We start from the raw sequence: 24,056 nt of genomic DNA on the forward strand, positions 1-24,056 counted from the left end.
CATTCTGCTAGTCATAACGATCTTGGTGTCATCTTTGATTCAAAACTCACCTTCTCTGACCACATCTCCTCAATACTAAAGAATTCAATGCGCATGTTGGGACTTCTTTATCGATTCACCGAACTACGCACTGTTTCTTCATTAGCAACTTTTTATAAGACTTTAATAGCGCCCAAGATCGAATACTGCTCTCCCATATGGGCCATGGCAGCACCTACACATCTCTCCAGACTTGATTCTGTTCTCAATTTCTTCATTGCTATAGTCCGATTTCGTGTTCCTGCACTTCGAATATTATCTAAGAAGGAGCTCTTGCGACATCTTAATATTCAGACTCCTGAAGTACGCAGAAATATCTCTGACCTGAAATATCTACATAAAATAGTTAATGGAACCTTAAGATCGGAAATATTACTTCAGGAACTATCCTTACGTGTCCCTTCCCGCATCACTCGGAATACCCACCTATTCCATCTTGCCCGTCCTAGGTTGGCTGTTATACAGAGGTCTCTTTTTTATAGAATACCAAACAGTTATAATCAAGTAACAACTGATGTGGACATTTTTTCGAGCTATCCAGTGTTTGAAAGAGCAATTAAACGAGCTTTGACGGAATAGTTTTACTTTTACACTCTTTTTTTTCTATGTTGTTGTTATTGTTGTCATGTTTTTTTTCTTTCTTTTGTTAGCATGTCCCTGTGTAAAATGGCAAAGTTATGCTGTATCTGGGAAATTGTTCAATAAATAAATAAATAAATAAATAAATAAGTCAAAAATTTCTTTTCTCATTTTCAAAGCCTATGTTCAATATTTTTTGGCGGGCTTATTTTTCTACATAGAAGATTGAAATTTTGCACAAACATTCAGTCTACCGAGTAGTATTTACCAGATTTTTTGTTCCGATGTCAGTGTTAAAACAGGGGGGAACCAGAGGGGCAAAGGGTTAAAAAAGGGATTTTTTACCCCAAAAATCCCGTTTTTCGTCATTTTCCCGCCTCACGTACATGATAGGACCACGTGAGTCATACCGTCTGAAAGGCAGTTCCATTCTGAAGAGGACGAATGTCGAATTATTATTCTAGGGTAATTAGGGCCGTCTCAGTGAATTTTTATCGAAATATACTTCTGTATAGGGTAAAAGTGGGGCATGGTAGGGAAATTTTTCTGGCGGGCCTATTTTTTCACGTAGAAGATTGAAATTTTGCACAAACATTCAGTCCACCGAGTAGTATTTACCAGAAGTTTTTTCCCGATTTCTGCGTAAAAACAGGGGGAGTCCAGAGGGGCAAAAGTTGAAAAAAGGGAAATTTTGCCCCCAAAAATCCCTTTTTTCAGGAATTTCCCGCCTTAGATACATGATGGAGACATGTGAATGGTACCGCCTGAAAGACAGTTCTATTCTGAAGAGAATGATTGGCGGATTATAGTCCTAGGGTAATTAGGGATGTCTCAGGATGTTTTTTCCCTGAGATCATAGTGTTTTATGGTAATTTGGGGCATTGTGGGAATTTTTGATAAAAATTCTCCCACCCTTACTATTCAAGATAGAAACTTGAAATTTGGCACACACATTCAGTATACCAAATACTATTTATCAGATTTTTTTAGATGACTACGATCACACAGGGTGGGTCCAGGGGGGGCCAAAGTTCGAGAAAAAAAATTTTCCCTCCGAAATTTTCACTTTGACATTTTTTCCCCGCTTCTGGTATATGGTATGAGCATGAAAGTGCTACCATTTGAAAGCCAGCTCTATTCTGAAGAGAATGAGGTATGAACCATGATCCTAGGATAAATAGTGACGATACAGTAGCTGCTTGACTGAAAGTCTAAAAAATAGCCCAAAAAGCCAGGATCCTTTAAGGGTTAAAGCGCAACTTGCCCCTGAAAAAGAATATTTATCTGTTTTTAGTTTCTCGTGTTCCCCAAAGTATCGGTACATGCGGAATTAGTGCTCGCCTTCCGCTCGCATTACCTAGGTAAAACGGCTACGATCTTGGTACTAGCACTTGTTTTGGTGTCCAGATCTCAAATATTTATCTTTCAGCCTGATTCTATGTATGAATCCGAAATTTCAAATCTAGATAAGGAGCACCAAAATTCATAGTTTATTCTCGGTGCTCATATTGTGATTTAGTAAATAATTATTAAATCTAATTGTAAGGTATACATTTGATATTTAGAGCAGACTAAGCAAGATAAATATACGTAAAAACAAGTCAATACTTGCCTTAACAGTTTGTTTTCTTAATTGTCAAAGAAATAGGTGTATTGTGGAATTTTAAATATTCAAGTTTTGTATTCCGGTTTCAAATATAAATATGTGTGTATTTCATCTCGGTCCTGCAACCGGGTTGACCTAGATTCGACAAATCAGATTTTTTTAGTAAGGCAAGCATTTGATCTTTAGTGTAGAATGAAGGAGACAAATAGACTTGTCAATGTCCGTCTTAATTTTCTGTTTTCTTCTTCACTGTCAGGACTTCGAGAAATTACTTTCGGTGAATTTTTGATATTCAAATTTATCACAATTTGGGTGGGATATAGGTTTGGATAAGAATCAAGATCTGAGATGCGGATTTCGGATGCAGATCCGAATTTCGAACCCAGATCCGAGATCCGAGTCCAGATCCGAGATCCGGACCCAGATCCGAGATACGGATCCAGATCCGAAATCTGAGATCCGGATCCAGACCCGTGATTGAGATCCGGATCCAGATCCGAGATTGAGATTCGGATCCAGATTCGATATCCGGATCCAGATCCGAAATCCGAAACCGGATCCAAAGGATCCGGACCCAATCAGATCCGGATCTTCGGATCCGGCCATCCCTAAATACAAGTGCTTTGTCCTTAGTATTTTTATTTGTTACTATAATTTCTGACCTAATTGAAACCTAGTAGAGTGAGAATAAGGTGATCGAGAAAGGTCACGAAACGTTTCCTTAGTATAGCTTAAATGTAGTGTAAAACCATTATTTTAAAAGCTTTTGTTAGGACGAACTTTCGTAGTCTTGGATTTTTGTATCGTAATACTTGTCAGTGTAATATATATCATCCCCCTCAAGACAAAGAGGTGTATCTAATTTTTTAAACTTTTCCAGGAGACAAGTTTAAAGATTTTATCATAATTTATTCTACCCTGTTCTGATCAAATTGATCTCGTAAGTCATATACCTGAACCGAAGTAAATTAAACTAAATTTTAAAAGATGATGATACAATAAATAATGACACAAGATTTAAACTTGTCTCCTGGAAAAGTTAAGAAAATGAGATACGCCCTTTTGTCTCAAGAGGGACGAAATATCGTTAGTAAAATGAGCTACAGTTCTGTTACACATTCTATAAATATAACAAAATTAAATACTTTTGTGGTGTTCCTTGATGTGTTTGTCATGCCCCCCTAAGTAGTCATTTCTGTCTTTCTAATAAATTAGAGTGGATACATGCCTGCTGTTCATATACTCACATATTGAGAAAAGGGAATTTTCGAGGTGATTTGTACCATATATAGAAAATCAGTATATGTTAGGTTGATGCAAGACTACTGCTTTCTTGCTGGAATTCACAATTAAAATTTTATTCACAAAGGAAATTACAGTTTACTTTGCATGTTTTTTTCAATCAACAACAGAATAAAAACATATTAAAATTATTTTCATGATAATGATCCTAATAATAGATTTATTTACACGTTTCATAGAAATCCGAGTGATAATGTTCTATCTCTGTGACCTGGCGCGAAATGACTCATTAGAAAACTGCATATCATGAATCACAATTATCTCTTTGATTATGAGCAACAAGAGACCGAAATAGAGGACTGAAATAGATCACAATTACGAGGTGAAAGGTAGTAAACGCGCCACTGATCTGGCGATTAACCTGTCATGTGAAGGTTACTTATACCTATCAATTCTCTAGATCTACAAGTAATTTTAATTAATTAATGGTACCGTTTTGTAATTTGAGATAGGCGTTTCAATGGGAAACATGAGACAGATATATGGCGTCATTATTATGCATAACCAATCCATGTATAATGGCTCCCTTCACTGCAGAAAAATAACGCGCGATAATTAAGAGCATTTGACAACTTATTTATTTCAATGAGGGCCGTAACCCAAGAGCACAAGAACCGTTGATTCAACAATAATTCCGTATGAGATTATGCAAAATGTACTACTCTTTTTAAACTCTCTCTCACACACGAGTTTTTCACACTTTTATATGGTTCATACTCAAAGGCTAAATTAACAAGTAGAATGGTTTCTATTTTCAACTATTTTTTTAAATTAATGTGAAAACAATGTTTGCAAATATCTTGTAATTTTTCTGGCAGGAAACATCAAAATCATTTTCTTATTAGATTTTGAATATTACCATATATTATACTTTTCTCTCTCACCACAGAACTATAAATTTTAGATATTCTAAACATTTAATTTTATATTCATTGTCACGTAACAGATAGTAACCATAGTAACAGATAGCGAGGAAAGGTTTCTTGAAATGAATTCAGCGTCTCAAGAGTCGCCACTCTTATCTATGTATTAAACCAGTAGTAATAAAAATTCACCACATCTTTTCGTTTCAACGTTGATTTTCTTAAAGCAGAAACAATAAGAGGGGGGGGGGGATTGCTAATTTCGATGTGGATCTCAATTAGTGTTTAATTTCTTGTCTTTATTCAAACCTGAAATCTGTGATTTCCGGTTTCGGAACTGATTATCATAGAAAGGAAACGGTGGTGGATATTATTTATTTATTTTATTTTAAGACATCTATTTTTAGATTTTTGAAAAAAAAATGGCATCCCAATAATACACTTCATCTCCACAGTTATCACTCTTCTAAAACGGAAAGTACCACAAATATACTATCGCATGTGGTTTGTGGTACAATATCGATCTACAAAAAGCAATAACGGTAGCAAGATGTTGATTTTTTTAATAGATTCAGCGTCCCAAAAATAGGATTGATCTTCAATCTTACCCTCATGCATTCAAACCGCAAGTAGTACAAATCAGCGATTTCAGATTTCAACACTAACTGTAATTTTTTTTAAAAAAAACTGTAATAGATAGCGAAAAACTTTTAATATGAATTCGTTATTATATGAGTAGGTTCCGTCCTTATCATTTTAGAAAAATTGAAAGCTGCAGAGGACTGCAAGAACTTCCGGTTTCAATTTTGATTCTTTAGAGCCAAGACCAACGAGAAAATTTATAGACAATAAGTTAAGGTCTAAAGCATAAATTAGTTCACTATAATTCCTTTTTAATATTCAGTGCAGCAGGCCATGTTTCTACACCAACACCTCTTCCACTTCCATTTTAAAATAAACTAATCGAAATTTATAAATCAAAACTGATCTAATAGAAAAAGGAGTTCCAGCCAAGCATTCTCATTCCCGCATGGTTCATCCCTCCCTCCAAAACAGTATCTACAAGCATTTCTCCCTCAAATCAGAACTTTCTTTGTCTCAAACTTCTAAACTTATTTAATGACCAGCAGAAGTTATCGTTCTTCGCCCGGGAGTAGTGTCTCCCGTGAGTCGAAACAAGACTGAATTTTCTTGTGGAGATATGAGACGAGACAGAGCTCTACCAATAGGAAAAGGCATGTTTTTGGAGGTGAGACTACACTTTCAGGACACTGTTTTGAGACGAGAAAGCTCCAAATCTTGTCTCATGGGGAACATTAACGGGGAGTCTCTAAACCTAAGGAATTTCGAGATATGAAAATGAAATCTTTAAGTTTTTACGTCCCATGTTTATGCCGGGTAGGCTAAAGGAGATGGTGATGATGAGAAATGAATGAAATGCTGGAATGAAGCATGTGGGATGAAAAGGGAGAATCTCGAGAAAACCCACGCACACGGTGTTTATCCACCAAATTCCGAGATACGGGAATCATAGTGAAACATGTTTAATAGACTGAAATAGTGTTACGTCACATCCTTCTCGTTGCCGTGATTCTCGCAGTTTTATTTTCTAAACAACATGGCCTAAGAACGTAATTACAAAGTGAAAAGAGTGACGTATTAACTTCTGGATTGCAAACATTAGATTAAAAAGAATACTTGTATATGTAAAAAAGATTTCCAATGCATGAAACTACGAAAAGATAGGAAAAGCAAGCAATTTGGTAAATAATATGTTAAAATATGACAAGCGTTGAAAGTGAAATGTTTCCTTTGATATCGTAGATTTTGTGTATTTATCTATACATTTGGAAGTTACATTAAGTGTCAAAATACTTAACTTGTTTATTATCGGATATTAAACTTAAATAACTCTGGAAAATCTTTATTTAGCACCATCAGTATACACATTGCATTGTACATGTGTAGGGCTACAGAATTAGTGTTTAAACCTTGACCGATCAGAAATCGGTCCAGACTAAAAATTCTCAGCACGTATATGGCTACAAGGCCTTTTTTTTGTTTTGTTTTGTTTTGATGGTTTGTTTCTTTATTTTGTAGCCACTGTAACTATGCACTCATATTTTAAAGCGTAGGTGTAAGAATTCTGAATGCGCCAATATAAATAACATTATTTTCAAGTGATTTTTCCTTGTAGACAAATCGTATATTTGTTCTAGTTTCATTGTGCCGACAGCTTGTCAGTCTCTATCTTAGAGCTTCTACATTGCATATAATTGCTTTTGTTCATTGCGTATAATTGGTAGTGTTTCTTATGCAATTTCTATTTTATCATTTTACGTAGAAATGTGGTCCCTGCAGAAGATTTCTTAGATGTTACTTCATGAATTACTGAATTTCACTCGTAAATTTTCTAAATAGTAGCCCCATATTCTTAATCTGTACCTTTTTTGCTAACTTTACTTTTCTTCAAAATATTTTACAATTGTCTAATTAACAGTATGTCATTATGAACAGAACAGCATTCCTTTCGATTCATGTATTTGTTCAAAAAAAAAAAAAAGCGATCACCATGGTAACGAGGAGGAAATGACGACGTCACTATTTTAGTCTATTGATTTAAGTAAAAAGCCTAAATACCAAATTTTATACCTATAATCTTTAGAGTTTCCGATATATTGAAATTTTATTACAATTACTGCAACCCCATTTCCCCGTTCCGCATCGAATTTCCAAAAACCCTTCCTTAGTGATATTTTACATCAGAAATCCTATGTATTGGTAACATTTTAGGTTTCTAGCTTAAGTAGTCTGGTCTAGACCAGAAATGGGTAAGTTTTTCTTGTTTTAAATGCCCCATTGACAATGACCATTTTCCCCAAGAGGTTCGCTTATGATAGTTTTGAATAGACATAATTTCTATTCAAAAGTTATTTTATAGTTATTAGTTACATTAATAATTTACATGAAAATATATAACACTATAACATGTTAAAAATATATGGTTTGAAAATTTACTATTCATTTACATTTAGCTCATCTATTCTCTGGAATTGCTTTCTTCGAGGTAGCATAAGGATGCTAGATTCTAATTTGAGCTTCAATCAGTCTTCAAAGAGCATATCTGTGATCTGAGTTCTCAAAGTGTTCTTGATTGGTGATATATATGCATATATATATATATATATATATATATATATATATATATATATATATGCCTGTTTAGATTGGTGATATATAATTTAGCATTTTTTCTAAACAGGCTCGGAAGGCCGCAGGTTCCTCACCACTGTTCTAGGCGTTGATCAGTCAGCAGTTAATCAGGACTTATTTTATATATATATATATATATATATATATATATATATATATATATATATATATATATATCATAGAATATGACCTCGAGTTCGATCCACCCTACTGAAATAGCATTGAGTTTTTATTCTACAAATTATATATCAATTTAAAAAAAGTTGTGAGTGGTTTAAATATTTGAACGAATCTTTACTTGACCATTCCCCTAAAATGCCAATGACACACATTACGTCATGACTCATAAGTGTTATCCCAGATTCCAGCTGTTAATAACACACATTTTATTAAACGATCAACCAATTTGTTACCATGTCGTAATTTATTATATTTCTTCTTCTTCTAGGTGTATGCCCGGTTCTTTGTAGCAACCATGGTAAATACGGTGGAGGTCTTTGCCACTGCGAAGGAGGATGGAAGGGCTCTGAATGTGATATACCTGAGCACGACTGCGAAGTTCCTGATTGTTCAGGGCACGGACAATGCTTAGGAGGTGTTTGCGTTTGTCTTCCAGGATGGAAAGGATCTTTCTGTGACCAAGGTATTCTTACATTATTTATTAATTATTGGAATAAATAAGTAAAACAAAATATTTAATTTGTGATAAAACTATTGTCTGAAGTTCAAAAATAAAAATGAGTTAATATTGAGTTAACTCCTTGTTCTATGTTCCTCTTTCGTCGTAATTATATAATAATAATAATAATAATAATAATAATAATAATAATAATAATAATAATAATAATAATAATAAGAAGAAGAAGAAGAAGAAGAAGAAGAAGAAGAAGAGAGAAGGATACGGTGAAGATAATCTCATTTTAGTTCCATGCAAGAATGAATTTTATACAAAATTTCAAGCTTCTACTCTTAAGTTTCAGAGATCTCCTAAATGACAAAAAGAATCATTCAAACCCTTCCTATGGCTGTGCGATATCCGGATTTGAATATTGAAAATCGTCATCGACAAAATATCGAAACTTGATCAATATATGAAAATATCGAAATACATCGAAATTATCATGTTCCAATGAACTTAAGCAATGAAAAAGTTAAAAAATTTTATACTCACATGTACTTTGGGATATTTCCTCCACGAATGTAGTTTCAAAACTGAACCAAGAACAAAAATATGAAACTAATCCAAGAACAAAAACAAGTCCTATGACCTTGTTACAAAAGATGCAACACGTAAATGGAATTTCCAGTAATAATCAAAAATATGTTATATAAACACTTTCAAGGTAATTATTTTAAAAAAGGAAAACATATTTTCCTTTATAACGAAAACCAAGTGTAAACAAGTGCTTTCCTAAAAACCAAAATAGTCTGCGTAACAGTATAAAAACTAGCATTTTGAACGATAAATCATCATTCGATCGACGTTCATCAACAGTGCAGTTTGTGAATATTCGATCCGCATCGTTTGGTGACTACCGCCTTCCAGAACCTACAGGATGTCTCCGTTAAAGCCGACGAGCATTAAGGGACTCTTTACTATGTGAGTATGCTCAGTGCTTACAATCATTACATGACCAATTACTGTGTAAAAGGGACTGCATGAACACATGAGAGCGCACGCGAGATATCAAGGACAGACCCCTTGATAATGACTCCGAGCATTATACTATTGGAATCAATGTTGTAATTTTTGTAAATATCATTTGCATTATTTTTATTGTTTGATTTTAGGTGATGGTTATATTCTTTCAATAATTTTTTTCTACTTGGATGCTGCCTTGCTTCTTGAAAGATAACGCTCTTCTATAATACTTTATTTCTTAAATCATATAACGTGACAGATGAGCAACTTTCAGCAACATTTTAAAATATATCGAAAATATCAAAATATTGCGGTACCAAAAATTTTAATGGAGAACCAAGTTCGTCTTTTGAGAAGTCAAAATACGAAATAATAATAGAGAAAGAAAAGGAAAGAGAACAAGATGTTTCTCTCTTTTCTGCTGAGAAATATTGGCAGGTCCTGGAACTTTTTTTCTTCTTAATTTTCAGTTTGGGCCTGGAAATGATCCTTCCACGTTTCTCGATTTTCAGCTTCCTCTTTCCTCTGGTTTTTCCTTCATTCAAGCACATCTTGACTCGTTGTCCCATGTACAGGTTGCGAATGAGCCGGCGGTCTCTCCAGTTGACCCCTATTTATTTAAGTATTTGCAAAAGTTTCGTCCCATTGACCCTGTCGAAAGCCTTTTGCCAGTCTATGAAACACAAACACAACTCTTCCTTTATGTCCAGAACTCGTTCTGAAATAATTCTCATCAACCCAATGGTATCTCTGGTGCCGTTTCCTTTCCAGAATCCGAACAGATCTTCCTCCAACATCTTTTCTATCTTACTTTCCAGTCGTCTGTTCAGTATGCGCGCAATTATCTTTCCAGTGTTGGAAATAAGGCTAATGTTTCTATGATCGCTGCACTTCTTTGCTTCCTTTCTCTTGGGTAATGCAATCATTGTAACATAAAGAAAATCCTTTGACCATTCTCCATTCAGGTAAATGTTGTTAATAAAAGAAGTCAGTACTTTCAATGCATTATCTCCTAATTCCTTGAGCAAATCTGTTCGTATGTCGTCGTCTCCAGTGGCCTTCCTCCTTCGCATGTTCTTGATGGCTTGTACTACTTCTCTTTTCAATATACTGGGTCCTTTTTCATCATCATCCACCTCTTCCTCTGCTTCAAACGCAATATATTTGGGGCGGTTCTTCTGGTCAAATAGATCTTTCATGTATTGTAAATATCTATATGACCAGGTGCTGAAATATCTGGTCATATAGATATTTCAGTTTAGCCAACCATTATCAGTTAAATGAATTATAAGCAGTGGTGCTATTCAGCCGGTTCGTACCGGTTGTTAAAATATATCGAGTTCGCAGAATCGTTTGTTATACCCAGTTATAAAGACACACACACGAAGCTGGAAGGGAAAGTTTGTTGGATACAAAATTTTTACAGCCAAAAACAATTGACCTATTTAGAGAACCTTGCTTTGCTCTGTACATACCAGAAGATTAATCGCGGACTTCAGAACGGTAATATATATATATATATATATATATATATATATATATATATATATATATATATATATATATATATATATATATATATAGAGAGAGAGAGAGAGAGAGAGAGAGAGAGAGGGAGGGAGAGAGAGAGAGAGAGAGAGAGAGAGAGAGAGAGACGGTTGTTAAAAAATTAGAATAGCACCACTGATTATAAGAAATATCATATCTTCAGAGTAATTGATTGTCAGACGTTTGTGGGTAGATATTAATGATCACAGTATGGGACGTTACTGTATGTCAACGTTATCCGACATCTGTCATGAAAGTCGTGGAAATTCCTGCCAAAGGTCAGGGAAAGTCAGGGAAATAGATTTCTACAGATCAGTAGGAACCTTGTCAAATATATATATATATATATATATATATATATATATATATATATATATATATATATATATATATATATATATATATATATATACAAGTATATGAAATGCGCTATTAGCTTTTGTCAGCTACAACACATATCACATGATACGTGCTGATTCATTCCAAGTTGCTAACACTCTTCCTTTCCCTATGTGTAATTCCAGGCTCAATGCCTCCAGTAACAGCAACAATACTCATGCTCTGTACTACATAGAGTCACTACTTTATAGGTGTAGGCCTATATGGTAGTACGTATATGATTTATGTTATTATTAATAAAATAATCAGACAAGTGTGTCGCGGGCGTTCAATAAAGTGTGTCGTTAGTCAAAAAAAAGATTAGGAACCAGTGATATAATAATAATAGTAATATAAAACAATTTAAAATTATTCTACAAATCACCATAGTATGTTCTATTGCCATTATATATACATAGAAACTCCTATGAGCCTTAAGGATAAGCATTCTTGTCTATAGTGCGGAAGATAATAATTGAATTTAAGAAACAACCCCACGAATTCTATGCTAATCTGAAGATGCACTGATAGATCTTAGGTAGTGAAAAGGAACGTCAAATTCGTCAAAACGTCTAGTCAACAAAAAAAAGAAATGTTATTTTTAGAAAGTGTAATTCTTCAATCGATCATTTTAGGTAAATTAACTTTGTTTACAAGTCTAAAGCAGTCTAAATAAGTGCTGTTACAAGTCTAAAAAACTATAGTCTATATACAGGGTGAACCATTTGTTTTGAAACTTTTAACTTCAACTAACTTATAGACTCTAATCTAAAATAAAAATCGCTGAAATTTTGTACCATGCAAATATTGATAGGGGTACATTGTTCTTGTAATCGCCTAGAGACCAGTCGTTGTTCGGGCGTCCATTTTCTCGTAATCGATTCGTTGTCTCTGTTCGGGCGGCGTTCTCTATAATCGCCTGCTATCGGGTCGCTGTTCGGGTATCACTTATTTATATAACTATTTTCCGGGGTCTGTCCTCCGTAGTTTTGCCAATGTGTATGTTTTGGATACCTGGACTTACCTGGGTAAGGCGTTGAAGGACATCTCCTAAAAGGGATTACAAAATTATATTTAAATTGCCTGCTGGTCTCAATAATGAGATAGGTGTTAGGCACCGAGAGGTTCGGATGTCTCTTCTCGAAAACCTTACGGACGATCAGACGGTCACTCAGACCACAACGCACACAAACACTATTCATACACACAACAAAAACACACTGGATTAAACGACACTATGCTTATTTATTAAACTAATATAAAGAAAATAACGGATTAGAAAAACAATCACAAGACTCAACACTACATATGTATAATTATTTACTTTAATAAAATCGCACTTTACTTTCTCAGTATGCGTTAGCCCTTTGTCACTTTATATATTAGGATTGAAGATTAAGATAATAATTCCACTAGATATACTTTTCTCACACCACTAATGCACTTGTGGGATTAGCACTGGGGAAAAGTCGCCGGGATAATCCCACGAAGTAATATAGTTGCTGCTCCAAACAATCCTCAAATGTTGACGTTAATCCTCAGTAAAAATAGGAAGATGATCACCAAAATGGAATGATAATGTTGGAGGGTGCGTTATAACTTATACGCATAAGGTGTGTGAACCTGGGACTTACTGATTGGGGCTAGCCACGATTAAGTCATTGACTGGTGACTAATAACGTATACCCCTTAGCACAACATTATACCTAATGCTCGACGCGACGTACGTGGTTGCTGCCTCAAAACATGGAGTAACACTCCTCGAACTCAGGGGTTCGAGATACGAGCTGCATTGATCGAAGAATTAATGTTGGCAGTTAATTTTCAAAAGCACTCAGGTTAAATCGCCTGTATGGAAATGTAAATAGAATATAAAAAAGAGTTGACGTTAATTTCAGTCCACTGGCCAAGACGCACAAGACATGGCGATAACTTGACTGTGGGAACATTCAGATAACGAGCTACTTATCCGGTGTGGCTGGCGTCTCCTTGGTCGCTCCTGCACCTGGTGTGCTACGATTCGCAGTATTTCCATAAATGATTGGAGAATATACTTAATTCAGTTCCAAATGACCATAGAACATAGTTTTTGCATATTAATATGTCAGGGAAAAACACTGAAAAGCTTCGTCGCTCACTGAAATGTTCTCACCACAAAGCAACGTTTTAAATATGTATATGAATAGACGATAAAGACTTCTTTGTTCAATTGCGTGGGAAAGAAGCAATTCCCACCGAAGAAAGAACTTATTTGTGTCGCAGAATAAAGTATAAATCGAAAAAATAATTACTGTCTTTACGAAATATACAGAGCGTCCACCAAAGATATTTCTATAACCTGGTGATGGTTATATTGTCACACTCTACAATGCCACCAGATACATATACATGCTATTTATTAAATGTCAAACTAGCTATAACAAAAACAATAAAGTACACAAAGTAGCAATTATTAAATGTATGCACCTTCCTTTCAACCATGGGGCCTTAATGAATTAATGAAGCCATTTTTTAAAAGATCACGGATTTACTCTTTAAATAACTTTATCTAAATAAAAAATAATTGCAATAATTAAAATGCTGTCCGAACTTTTGAGGGTGGCTGTATTTCCGCCTATACAAGCGAGCGACGTCAAGAGCGGTATCATGAAGCGTGAGTCATTGCTGGATGAGCTGAAGAAGTGTAAAGGTGTCAATTGTAAGTGTTCAATATGCAATGGGGCAAGTATGAAAATCGTGGACCGTGAGAGCGTTGCACAAGGTAGATAAATCACCAGGGGAGATTTTCAAAACCCTCCAGAAGCTGCAAATTAGTTTAAAAAATCGTTTACCACACTATCCAGCACTTTATTGAAACCGAAACTGTGAAAGATTGCCCTCGGGAAGGAAGATCACGCACAGTACGAACACAGTAACTTGTGAAAGCAGCAGTCAGTTATGGTTCGAGTTATGGTTAGGAAATAGTCACTTATGGCTCGAGCTAAAGATTTCGAAAGTGTCTCGCAGGTTAAGCAGTGGCCTGGGACTCCATGCTTACAGACAACGCAAAGGACAATGACAAATAAACTGAACCGTCAGAAGCTCATAAAGCCAAAGCCCTTACTTAAGCCTTACGCAGCAAATGGGCACCGTCTAATTTCCCTTCACTGGTGAAAAAATTTTCAATGTTGATGAGACTTTCAATGCCCAAAATGAGTATGTGTTAGGGTGAATCGAAAAAATCAAAATTTGTCCAATTAAATAGCACTAGCTGTCTAAAGTTGTGTATTGATTAGTACAACATTCATGATTTTTTTCCTAATTTTTGTACTTCATCTTCATTCCCCGCAAAGACCTCAAAATTTTGCGATGTTCATAAAAAAATATTTTGAAAATATTGATATTTTTTAAAAGTTGCCCAATGAAATCGAACTAGGTGACAAAAGTTGTATAATAAGTAGGTTGACTACAACATTCATGATTTTTAAAATAATTTGCATCTTTATTCCCCGCAAGGGCCTGAAATTTTGCAGTTTTTATGGTACTTTCTAAGGCATATTCTACAGCATTCAGATGGCGCAACAGTGGGTTCTCAAAAGGTCTCAGGAACTATAGGAAAAAGTTTAACCAATTGTTAGGATTTACCACTCGTTAATTTTCAAGCTTCTCGAATGAAGAAACTTTCCCGGCCATGGAAGAAAAAGACGTCAAACCGTAGCACAGATCAAAAATATATGTGGGATATTTGCAAAGTAATCTCTGCTGGTGAGTGTTCATCATCTTGCATCAAGAAATCCTGGAAAATTATCCCATACAAGATGGATCACTACCACTAACGTAGTGCTTAGAGTGTACATAAGAACTACTGACTCATCTTCGAACCTGAAAGAGCTCGTTACATTCATCATGAAAGTGTATGCTCCGATGTGCTTTTACATTAAATGTAACCCTACTATCAAGGATGCTCCTGTGAACTTAATCGTACTGTTGCCTTTTTACGGTACTTAGTAATGAACTGAAGCTCATTGCAGATAGAACAATTCAGCCAATTGTTTCTTCTCGTATCCGGAGAATTTACTGGTATCTATGCTCGCCGATGATCGAAAGTATATTCGAGAACTAGTTATGGGTAGAATCCTTGACATAAGATCAAAAGCTCAAACCAAATACCTCCTGTACGCAAGTTCAGGATCCACTCCAGCAATCCATTTTAGGGTTCAGGCTTACATTGACCTAATCAACTAGCAGGAACGTGAAGTAACCGAGCCACCCCTGACGAGACATTTGTCGGAGGAGGATCTACAGAAATGTGTAACAGAAGGTTCATCTGTCCTTCCGTCTGTTTTCCACTTGCCATGTCAAAACCAAGCAGTCAAGAGGTGCATTAAAACTGTCACCGAAGCTTCGTCTGAAGTGTGTGGTGTCTTAGCTCGACATGGATTTATCAGAGCAAGATTTTTGTATATGTCAATTACGTCCACATTCGAAACAAAATATGAATACAAAGCAACGAGTTAAAGAGAGAATTTTCAAAGGTAGGGTGGATGGGATGGGAGGATGGGCGGAACTCTATATGAGCCACCTCCTCATGCTGAGTTCTGGTTGTTTCTGGGAACCAGCAAAGAGATGCATATCAAAAATAATTTCAATGCAAAATTATTAAATTCACATAAAGTATCTTGATATTATGCTCAATGTATTTTTAGTATTACTGTGAAACTGCATTTTAAAACTTGTTGGAAGTAACGAAGATGAAGGGAAAATATTTTTAAAAATCATCGAAATTATGCTAATCACACACAAGGCTTGAAATTTAATAGGTTATTATTTAACAATTCTTGAAAATTATCAGCGTCTTCAATGTATTTTGAGATTTCCTGTATAAATTCCAAAATTCTAAGGTCTTTGAAGTTAATAAAATAAAGCACAAAAAATATTTCAAAACAATAGGTGTTATGGTAGCGAACACAACTCTTTCTTAAGCAAGTGTGAAGTGATTTAGCATATTTTAAAACTTTTTTCATATGTTAAGTGGTATTTCAAAACTTACCATAAAAACTGCAAAATTTCAGGCCCTTTCGGGGAATAAAGATGCAAATTATTTTAAAAATCATGAATGATGTAGTCAATCCAGTCATTATCCAACTTTTGACACCTAGTTCGATTTCATTGGGCAGCTTTAAAAAAATTCAATATTTTCAAAAAATTCAAATTTTCATGAAAATTGCGAAATTGCGGGGAATGAAGATGAAGTACAACAATTATGAAAAAAATCACGAATGATATACTAGTCAATACACAACTTTTGACACCTAGTGCTATTTAATTCAACAACTTTTGATTTTTTCGATCCACCCTAATATGTATACCACATGCTATAAAAAAGCTGGTGAATAAGCTTCAAGGATCCAAAAGGGTTCAGCATCCTGCCTCAGTCTTAGTGTGGTGGGGAGTGAGTTACGAAGACACAACGGACTCTATTTCTTTGAAAAGTGGGTCAAAATGTCAGCCAAAGTGTACCAGGAGATAGTGCTTCAGAAACTAGTCCAGAATCTCACCAATACCCTCTTCCATGGACAGAACTGGATCTTCCAGCAGGACTTATTGTCAGTCCATCACACAAGGCACAGACAACCCAGCAGTTGCTGGAGGCAAATGTTCCGGACTTCATGTCCACTTCAGATGGGCCTTATGCAAATCCAGGTCTAAACCCTTTGGACTAAAAATTGTGATCCAAGCTTCAAGAGATGGCTTGCAAGAAGAGACATCCCAATATTTCAAGTTTAAAGCGGTATCTTTGGAAGACAGCTGCAGATTTTCCAGTTGATGTGTTAGGTAATGAGTGGCCACAAAGACTTAAGGATTCCAAGGGTTCCACGTGTGTATGCTGCTGGTGGACAATTTGAATCATGTACTGTATTTGTGCTTTTGTTTCACAATGCACCCATGTAACTCATGTTATTACGATATTACAATATCTCTAACCATTTTGTGTCAATGTACTTAAAACTTTAGAAAAGTATTTATGGTAAAACTAGATACAGAAGGTAAAAACATCCATTTATAGACTTGGCATTTTGTTTCTCAGTGAATATGTATTCTTATAGAACTAATTATTAATTCCTCTAACTTAACTCCCTGGTGCTATGACCGCAAAATAACTCTGGCCAGCGTTTAACTCAGCACATTGTCACACATTGCCAGCACATCGGCCTAACGCCCTAATGCCAGCACTATTCTTCTGGCTAGACCAATTCAACTATGTGAAATATCTAGAACCGAATCCAGAACCACATTGCAAACATATTTAAGTTACCCATTTTATCATACACAAACTATACTGAATTCTAGTATTGAAGCACTATTCCTTTGTGAAATATATAAATATAGCTTCTTCACGAAAGAAATTAAAACTGAATGTGAAATGTTTTTGTTTTTGTGTAAGATTAAAAGAAATGAAATCTTTCAGTTTTATGTCCCACGATTATGCTGCTAGGCCAAAGGAGACAGTGCTTTTGAGAAATGAATACAATGGTGGAATGAATAAAAATGACACGAAACGGGAAAATCCCGAGAAAACCCACACACACGGTTCTGTCCACCACAAAGTCCACTTGGGGTGAAGTGGAATCGAACCAGGGGCCCCACGACCAAAGGTAAACGCTCTACCATTGAGCCAATGCAGCCCTCTGTGTGTAAGATTATAGCATTTTCATAATGTAATTCTAAGCTCTAGATTTGATAGATTAAGGTCACCAGACGTCCCATTTCCAGAAAAGTCCCCAAATTTACAAATTGTTTTATATATTATCTTAATATATAAAGGCCAACTTCCTATCGAGTCCCCGGATTTTTTTTTAAATTCTGGCAACTTTATGATAAATAATGAATTACATTAGCTTGTTTGTTGAAGTTTAGCGGCCCTTTTCAGTACCAAGTCTACATAAGACGTAGACCTACAGTTTAAAGTGGAAATGAACCACTGTAATGCGTTCAAATTTTAACTCTCTCCCAACAGGAATCGAACCAGGGACCATGTGGGCCTAAGATCCACGCGCTAGCTACTACATTTCCGAATGAATTACGTTTTAAAATATTTAAAAGATAATCCATATTTGCACAAGAAGTTTTATATATATATATATATATATATATATATATATATATATATATATATATATATATATTCTTTGTGGATTCGCAGAACCGTCAGTTATATAACTGGAGCAACGTTTAAATTTCTCTTCATTAAAAAAAAAAAAAAAAAAGTGTTACTCAACTGTATCGAAACTATGTTATGTTCGTGTTTTTCTAGTAGAGAAATACTTGGAAAGAAAAGTTGTTCTAAAGCATTAAAAGAATGGTTTCAAAATAGATTTTCCACGTTACTTCAAGTATAATTTAAAACACACACACAATAAGAGCACGTATCAATCCCCCTGTTCGGCGCCTCTCTTATCAATTTGCGTGGCTCTGAAGTTTGCCAGCTCTTGGCTCTGGCTTCCTCTATATATGTGTGCCGTGATAGAAGTTGAAGCCATGCTTATCTTTCCAGAGGATGGTTTTATGACGAGTGTGCATTAGCAGAGGGAAAATTCTGGGTTGCTTCGAGTTTGTGACGTTCAGAAATAGCAGTTCTCCATATCCTTCACCTTAGCGTCCGTGACAAAAGATTATCTGCAGCAGGTCATGCAAGTATTGTGGAACTCCACTGGGCACTTTGCCTCCTTCCTATGCTCTTCGTTTAATTACACTTTCATTCATTGCTCTCATGGTGTTTGTCGAAATATATCAAATAAATAATGGCGTTTTTCTTGTTGGACATAATAAGAGCTACAGTGGCTATATTTTCAGTTTTATGACTATTTGCTCCCATAGCTGCTTGCATTTAAAAATTTTAAAATACTTCATCTATAAATTAAACACAATAACGTTAATTCGTGTGTTTTAATGTAAATTCTAATACTCTTGAGAGGACTTTATCGAAGTTTAGTGGATAAGGTACTATGGTTCCGGGTTAAACTAACGATTTTGGTACAAATTACTCTGTTACTACATTTAAAAAATGAAAATTCTCGCATATAATCCCATTGTTAACAATTCAAACATATAAAGGAAAACAACATTCTAAACTTCATATCTTAAACGAAAACAAAAAACATTGCAATTCATTTAGTCTGAGAAACATACTGTTTATAGTGTATTTCATTTTATCGTGCTTTGTTCAATTTCTGAATAGATTTTAAGAAACAATCATTGGATTTTTAACCCATTACAAAAAATGTATAATTTTAAAAGGAAGATAAATTTCTATCTATACAAGAAACTAGAAGCAATTAGGTGCTCAAAAGCAAAAGACATAACACCTTTTCACCTATAGCCAGGGCTTGAAAAACCCACTCGCCTGCTTGCCAGAGGTGAGTACCTTTGCGAATAATGCAAAAATTTGGCGAGTAAAATCCGATTAATCAAAAATGTGTTTCATTTCACGCAACAAATAAAAAGAATGTAATATTGCAGTGCATCACTATCGTGATCATTTTTTTTTTCATTCGATCCTTTTTTTATTTGTAAGAGACATGCCAATAAACAGAATACTGTGATATGTTTACTGTGTCGCAAACTGATTTTTATATGTATAAGCACTGTGACTGCAAAATAGTCTGGCTAGTAGACTTTTTGACTGGCGAGTATTTGCAAGCAAGATCTTTCAAGCCCAGCCTATAGCTAACTAGTAATAATTCCTATTCTAAGAAGTAAAAATAGTCTATTCCTCGTATTTTTTATTGACATCAACATTGATAAAATTTGCAAAATCAACGTTAAGGAAAAATAAATAAACTGAAGTCGCCTTAGCCTCAAGATTAATCAAGGAAATACACTATATGATCAAAAGTATACGGACACCTGGCTGAAAATGACTTACAAGTTCGTGGCGTCCTCCATCGGTACTGCTGGAATTCAATATAGTCTTGGCCCATCCTTAGCCTTGATGACAGCTTTCACTCTCGCAGGCATACTTTCAATCAGGTGCTGGAAGGTTTCTTGGGGAATGGCAGCCTATTCTTCACGGAGTGCTGAACTGAGGAGATGTATCGATGTAGATCGGTGAGGCCTGGCAAGAAGTCGGCGTTCCAAAACATCCCAAAAGTGTTTTATAGGATTCAAGTCAGGACTCTGTGCAAGTCAGGGATGTTATGGGCGTGTAACCACTCCGCCACATGCCGTGCAGTATGAACAAGTACTCGATCGTGTTGAAAGATGCAATCGCCATCCCCGAATTGCTCTTCAACAGTAGGAAGCAAGAAGGTGTTTAAAACATCAATGTAGGCCTGCGCTGTGAGAGTACCACGTAAAACAACAAGGGGTGCAAGCCACCTCCAAGAAAAACACGACCACACCATAACACCACCACCTCCGAATTTTACTGTTGACACTACACACGCTGACAGATGACGTTCACCGGGCATTCGCCATACCCACAACCTGCCATTGAATCGCCACATTGTGTACCGTGATTCGTCACTCCACACAACGTTTTTCCACTGTTCAATCGTCCAATGTTTACGCTCCTTACACCAAGCGAGGCGTCGTTTGGCATTTACCTGTGTGATGTGTGGCTTATGAGCAGCCGCTCGACCATGAAATCCAAGTTTTCTCACCTCACGCCTAACTGTCATAGTACTTGGAGTGGATCCTGATGCAGTTTGGAATTCCTGTGTGATGGTCTGGATAGATGTCTGCCTATTACACTTTACGACCCTATTCAATTGTGGGCGGTCTCTGTCAGTCAACAGACGAGGTCAGCCTATACGCTTTTGTGCTGTACGTGTCCCTTCACGTTTCCACTACACTATCACATCAGACACAGTGGATCTAGGGATGTTAAGGAGTGTGGAAATCTCGCGTACAGACTTCTGACTCAAGTGACACCCAATCACCTGACCACATTCGAAGTCCGTGAGTTCCGTGGAGCGCCCCATTCTGCTTTCTCACGATGTCTAATGACTACTGAGGTCGCTGATAATGAGTAACTGGTAGTAGGCGGCAGTACAATGCACCTAATATGAAAAAAGTATGTTTTGGGGGTGTCCCGATCACATAGTGTACATTTATTGAAGGGGACATAAGCGAGCTTCTACCAGTCGACTCAGAAGGGAATTAAGTCCATCCTGTGCTGCAAATTTAGATAAGTACACAATATGATAAGAATATTGTCCTTTCCGTTTCACTTACGTAAAAAATTTTCGAATTTGATATAATATAGTATATACTTCACACGGACCTCCATTGCTTGCTGTTGAAAGTCATCGAGGATAAGCGGGTGAAGGAGGAAAAGATTTTCCGAATTTCCAGTTTCTTTATTTAAATAATATAATAAGAAAATGATTGTTCTGTATAACTTTAGCCAAAATACGACGTATATTTTCTTCGAAACATCCCAATCATTAATATTGCATGGTATAAAAATAAAACGAAATCTTTCAGTTCTACGTTCCACGGTTATGCCACGTAGACTAAATGAGACGTTAATGATGAGAATGAATAAAATGATGAAATGAAGAAAGTTGGAGGAAACGGAAGAACTCAAGAATATCAACGTACATGGTATTTGCTCACCACAAAGTTCACTTCGCGCGTTCTGGGATCAAACCAGGGACCCTCCGCATCAGATGTGAACAGTCTAGCACTGTCACCGCAACTCCAACGTTGGGTGGTGTAAAAATAATTCAAAATTAAGAGATAATTTTACCTCAATCTTTTGATTTTTTCCCAAAAAATCCTCATTAGCTTCGATAAAAAATATTCGATTTTAATGTTCTTCGAGAGGTTTTTTTTTTTTTTTTTTCAAATCCCAAGCCTTGCGTGTAAAACCAATCTAGAATAAGCAGTGAATTTACCCGTTAGTGGTAGATGAATTACCCATCCACGATTCAAAAAATATGTTCCACGTTAAGTTTTGTAGAAACACATATTCAATTTTGATGGAAAGTTTTTTAAGAAAAATCCTTTCCTATCATTCCCCTGCTTAGTTTAAAATCATCCGAGAATCAGGAGTGATTGTATTCCCATCCTCTCTATTTTAAATATATTGCACGATAAATTCCGTAAAAATTTTCTTCTGATATAATATAGGTATTTCTTAATCTCGCTCAAAATCAGTTCATAGTGAGGGAGAGTTTACCAATTCTCCTTTAGTAATGTTGCATGTTGCTGTAATTATCGTCTGTCGTATAATTAATACGATAATAATATTTTTCTACTATTCTAAACGGCACTTTGGTATAAAAGCGAGAAAGTTTAGGCTATTCAAACCGTCATCTCTAGTTATTACAAAGTAAAAGAGCTAACCAGTAGTAGTTATTTTTATATGGCATACAAAGAACAACAGTTAAATCAATAAAATGTAGTTTTTGACAATTTTCAGTGATATTTTAACGTTTGGCTTAAAACGAACAAAATGGGTAGTTTAAGATAGAGCATCGTCATCTTGTGGTTATAAAAATAGTTCGACGTTACATAATTCAATACTTTCAGTTGGTAAATAAAATAAAGCAGGACCTTTGTGATTATTATTTTTATTAGTAGTAGTATATTAAAATATTATTATTATTATTATTATTATTATTATTATTATTATTATTATTATTATTATTATTATTATTATTATTATTATTATTATTATTATAAACAATAGCACTTCTATAACTTCAGTAAATAGAATTGAACTCGTGTAAAAGTGTTTTATTTACATGATTGTGTTAAATTAAAATAAATTATTATTCTAATACATAGTATGAACATTGAAACAAATACTGTGGATTAGAGAGTATAACTAACAGAAGAAAAGCTTCTGATAAAGTTTTTATAGAAGAAATACTGGATAATATACAGTGCAGTGAATATTCTTTACGTAACATTGGCTTCAAACCACCAAATCATAGTATTAGAAGTGGTACTGTCGTTCCTGTACAATGAAAATGTGAAATTTTAAGAAGGTTGACTAACTCTTTTCATAGATAAATTTTAGGGCAATTATATGAAACAAGTTGGTATAATTATACTAAATTTGACTGAACTTCTTAGTGTGACGAATCTAGTATTATTCTACGAAATGTAGTTCTAATATGACTACTTTAATTTTGATCTCTGTTTGTGTTCTCGTTTCTAATCAACAATGGGAAAGTGTTCTAGTTTCCAGTTAACATCTAAGTGTTTTAAACATCACAACAAGAAATTTATTTTACTTATTTGATTTTCATTTTTTATTAATTCGTGTAATAGTTCTCTCCGTCTTTTCTTTTCATAACGTTGTATATGTTTTGTGCTAGCATACAAAGTGCTGTGTTTTTGCTCTAAGTAATAAAGATTACACAGCCCCACAAAAAATAAAAGTTCTGTGCACCGAATCCCAGGGAATGGATTCGATGTATTTCGTTATACCGAATTCAAATTTCGAAATCCCAGAACAATCGACAGTTTCATTTTTTTGTTATGGGCGATAAACTTGAGCGATTTTGGATAGAGAGGATACACGTAAGACATCCATACAAAAAAAAAAAATGTTCTGTTCAACAGACCCCAGGGTATGGATTCGATATATTTTTAACACAGAATCCAACTTTCGAAATCACAGGACGATTGACAATGTCATTATTTTATGAGCGAAAAATTTGAGTGATTTTGAATCACACCTTTCTCGCTTATAAAACAAAACTGACACGGTCAATCGTCCTAGGGTTTCTAAATTTAGATTCTCTGTAACAAAATACATTCAATCTGTATCCTATGATCTGCTGAACAGAACTTTTTTTTTTTTTTTTTGTATAACTGTGTTACGTGTATCCTCCCTATCCATAATCGCTAAAGTTTATCATACATAACAAAAACTTGACACGATAGATTG

The 24,056-nt window shown here is 35.2% G+C and overlaps 1 protein-coding gene across 6 annotated transcripts in view; it reads left to right on the forward strand.

Moving 5' to 3' along the window:
* The window catches only part of Ten-a (Teneurin-a transmembrane protein), a 1,171,522-nt gene that overhangs the window by 972,543 nt on the left and 174,923 nt on the right, over positions 1-24,056 (forward strand). For all 6 annotated transcript variants that reach the window (XM_081752112.1, XM_081752114.1, XM_081752113.1 and 3 more), the window contains one exon: positions 8,051-8,245. In XM_081752112.1, the coding sequence (XP_081608238.1) occupies positions 8,051-8,245 (195 nt within the window). The remainder of the gene's footprint in view (positions 1-8,050; positions 8,246-24,056) is intronic.

This window comes from Thermobia domestica, chromosome 3 (assembly GCF_964235325.1).
Source record: "Thermobia domestica chromosome 3, izTheDome1.hap1.1, whole genome shotgun sequence".
Taxonomy (NCBI): domain Eukaryota; kingdom Metazoa; phylum Arthropoda; class Insecta; order Zygentoma; family Lepismatidae; genus Thermobia; species Thermobia domestica.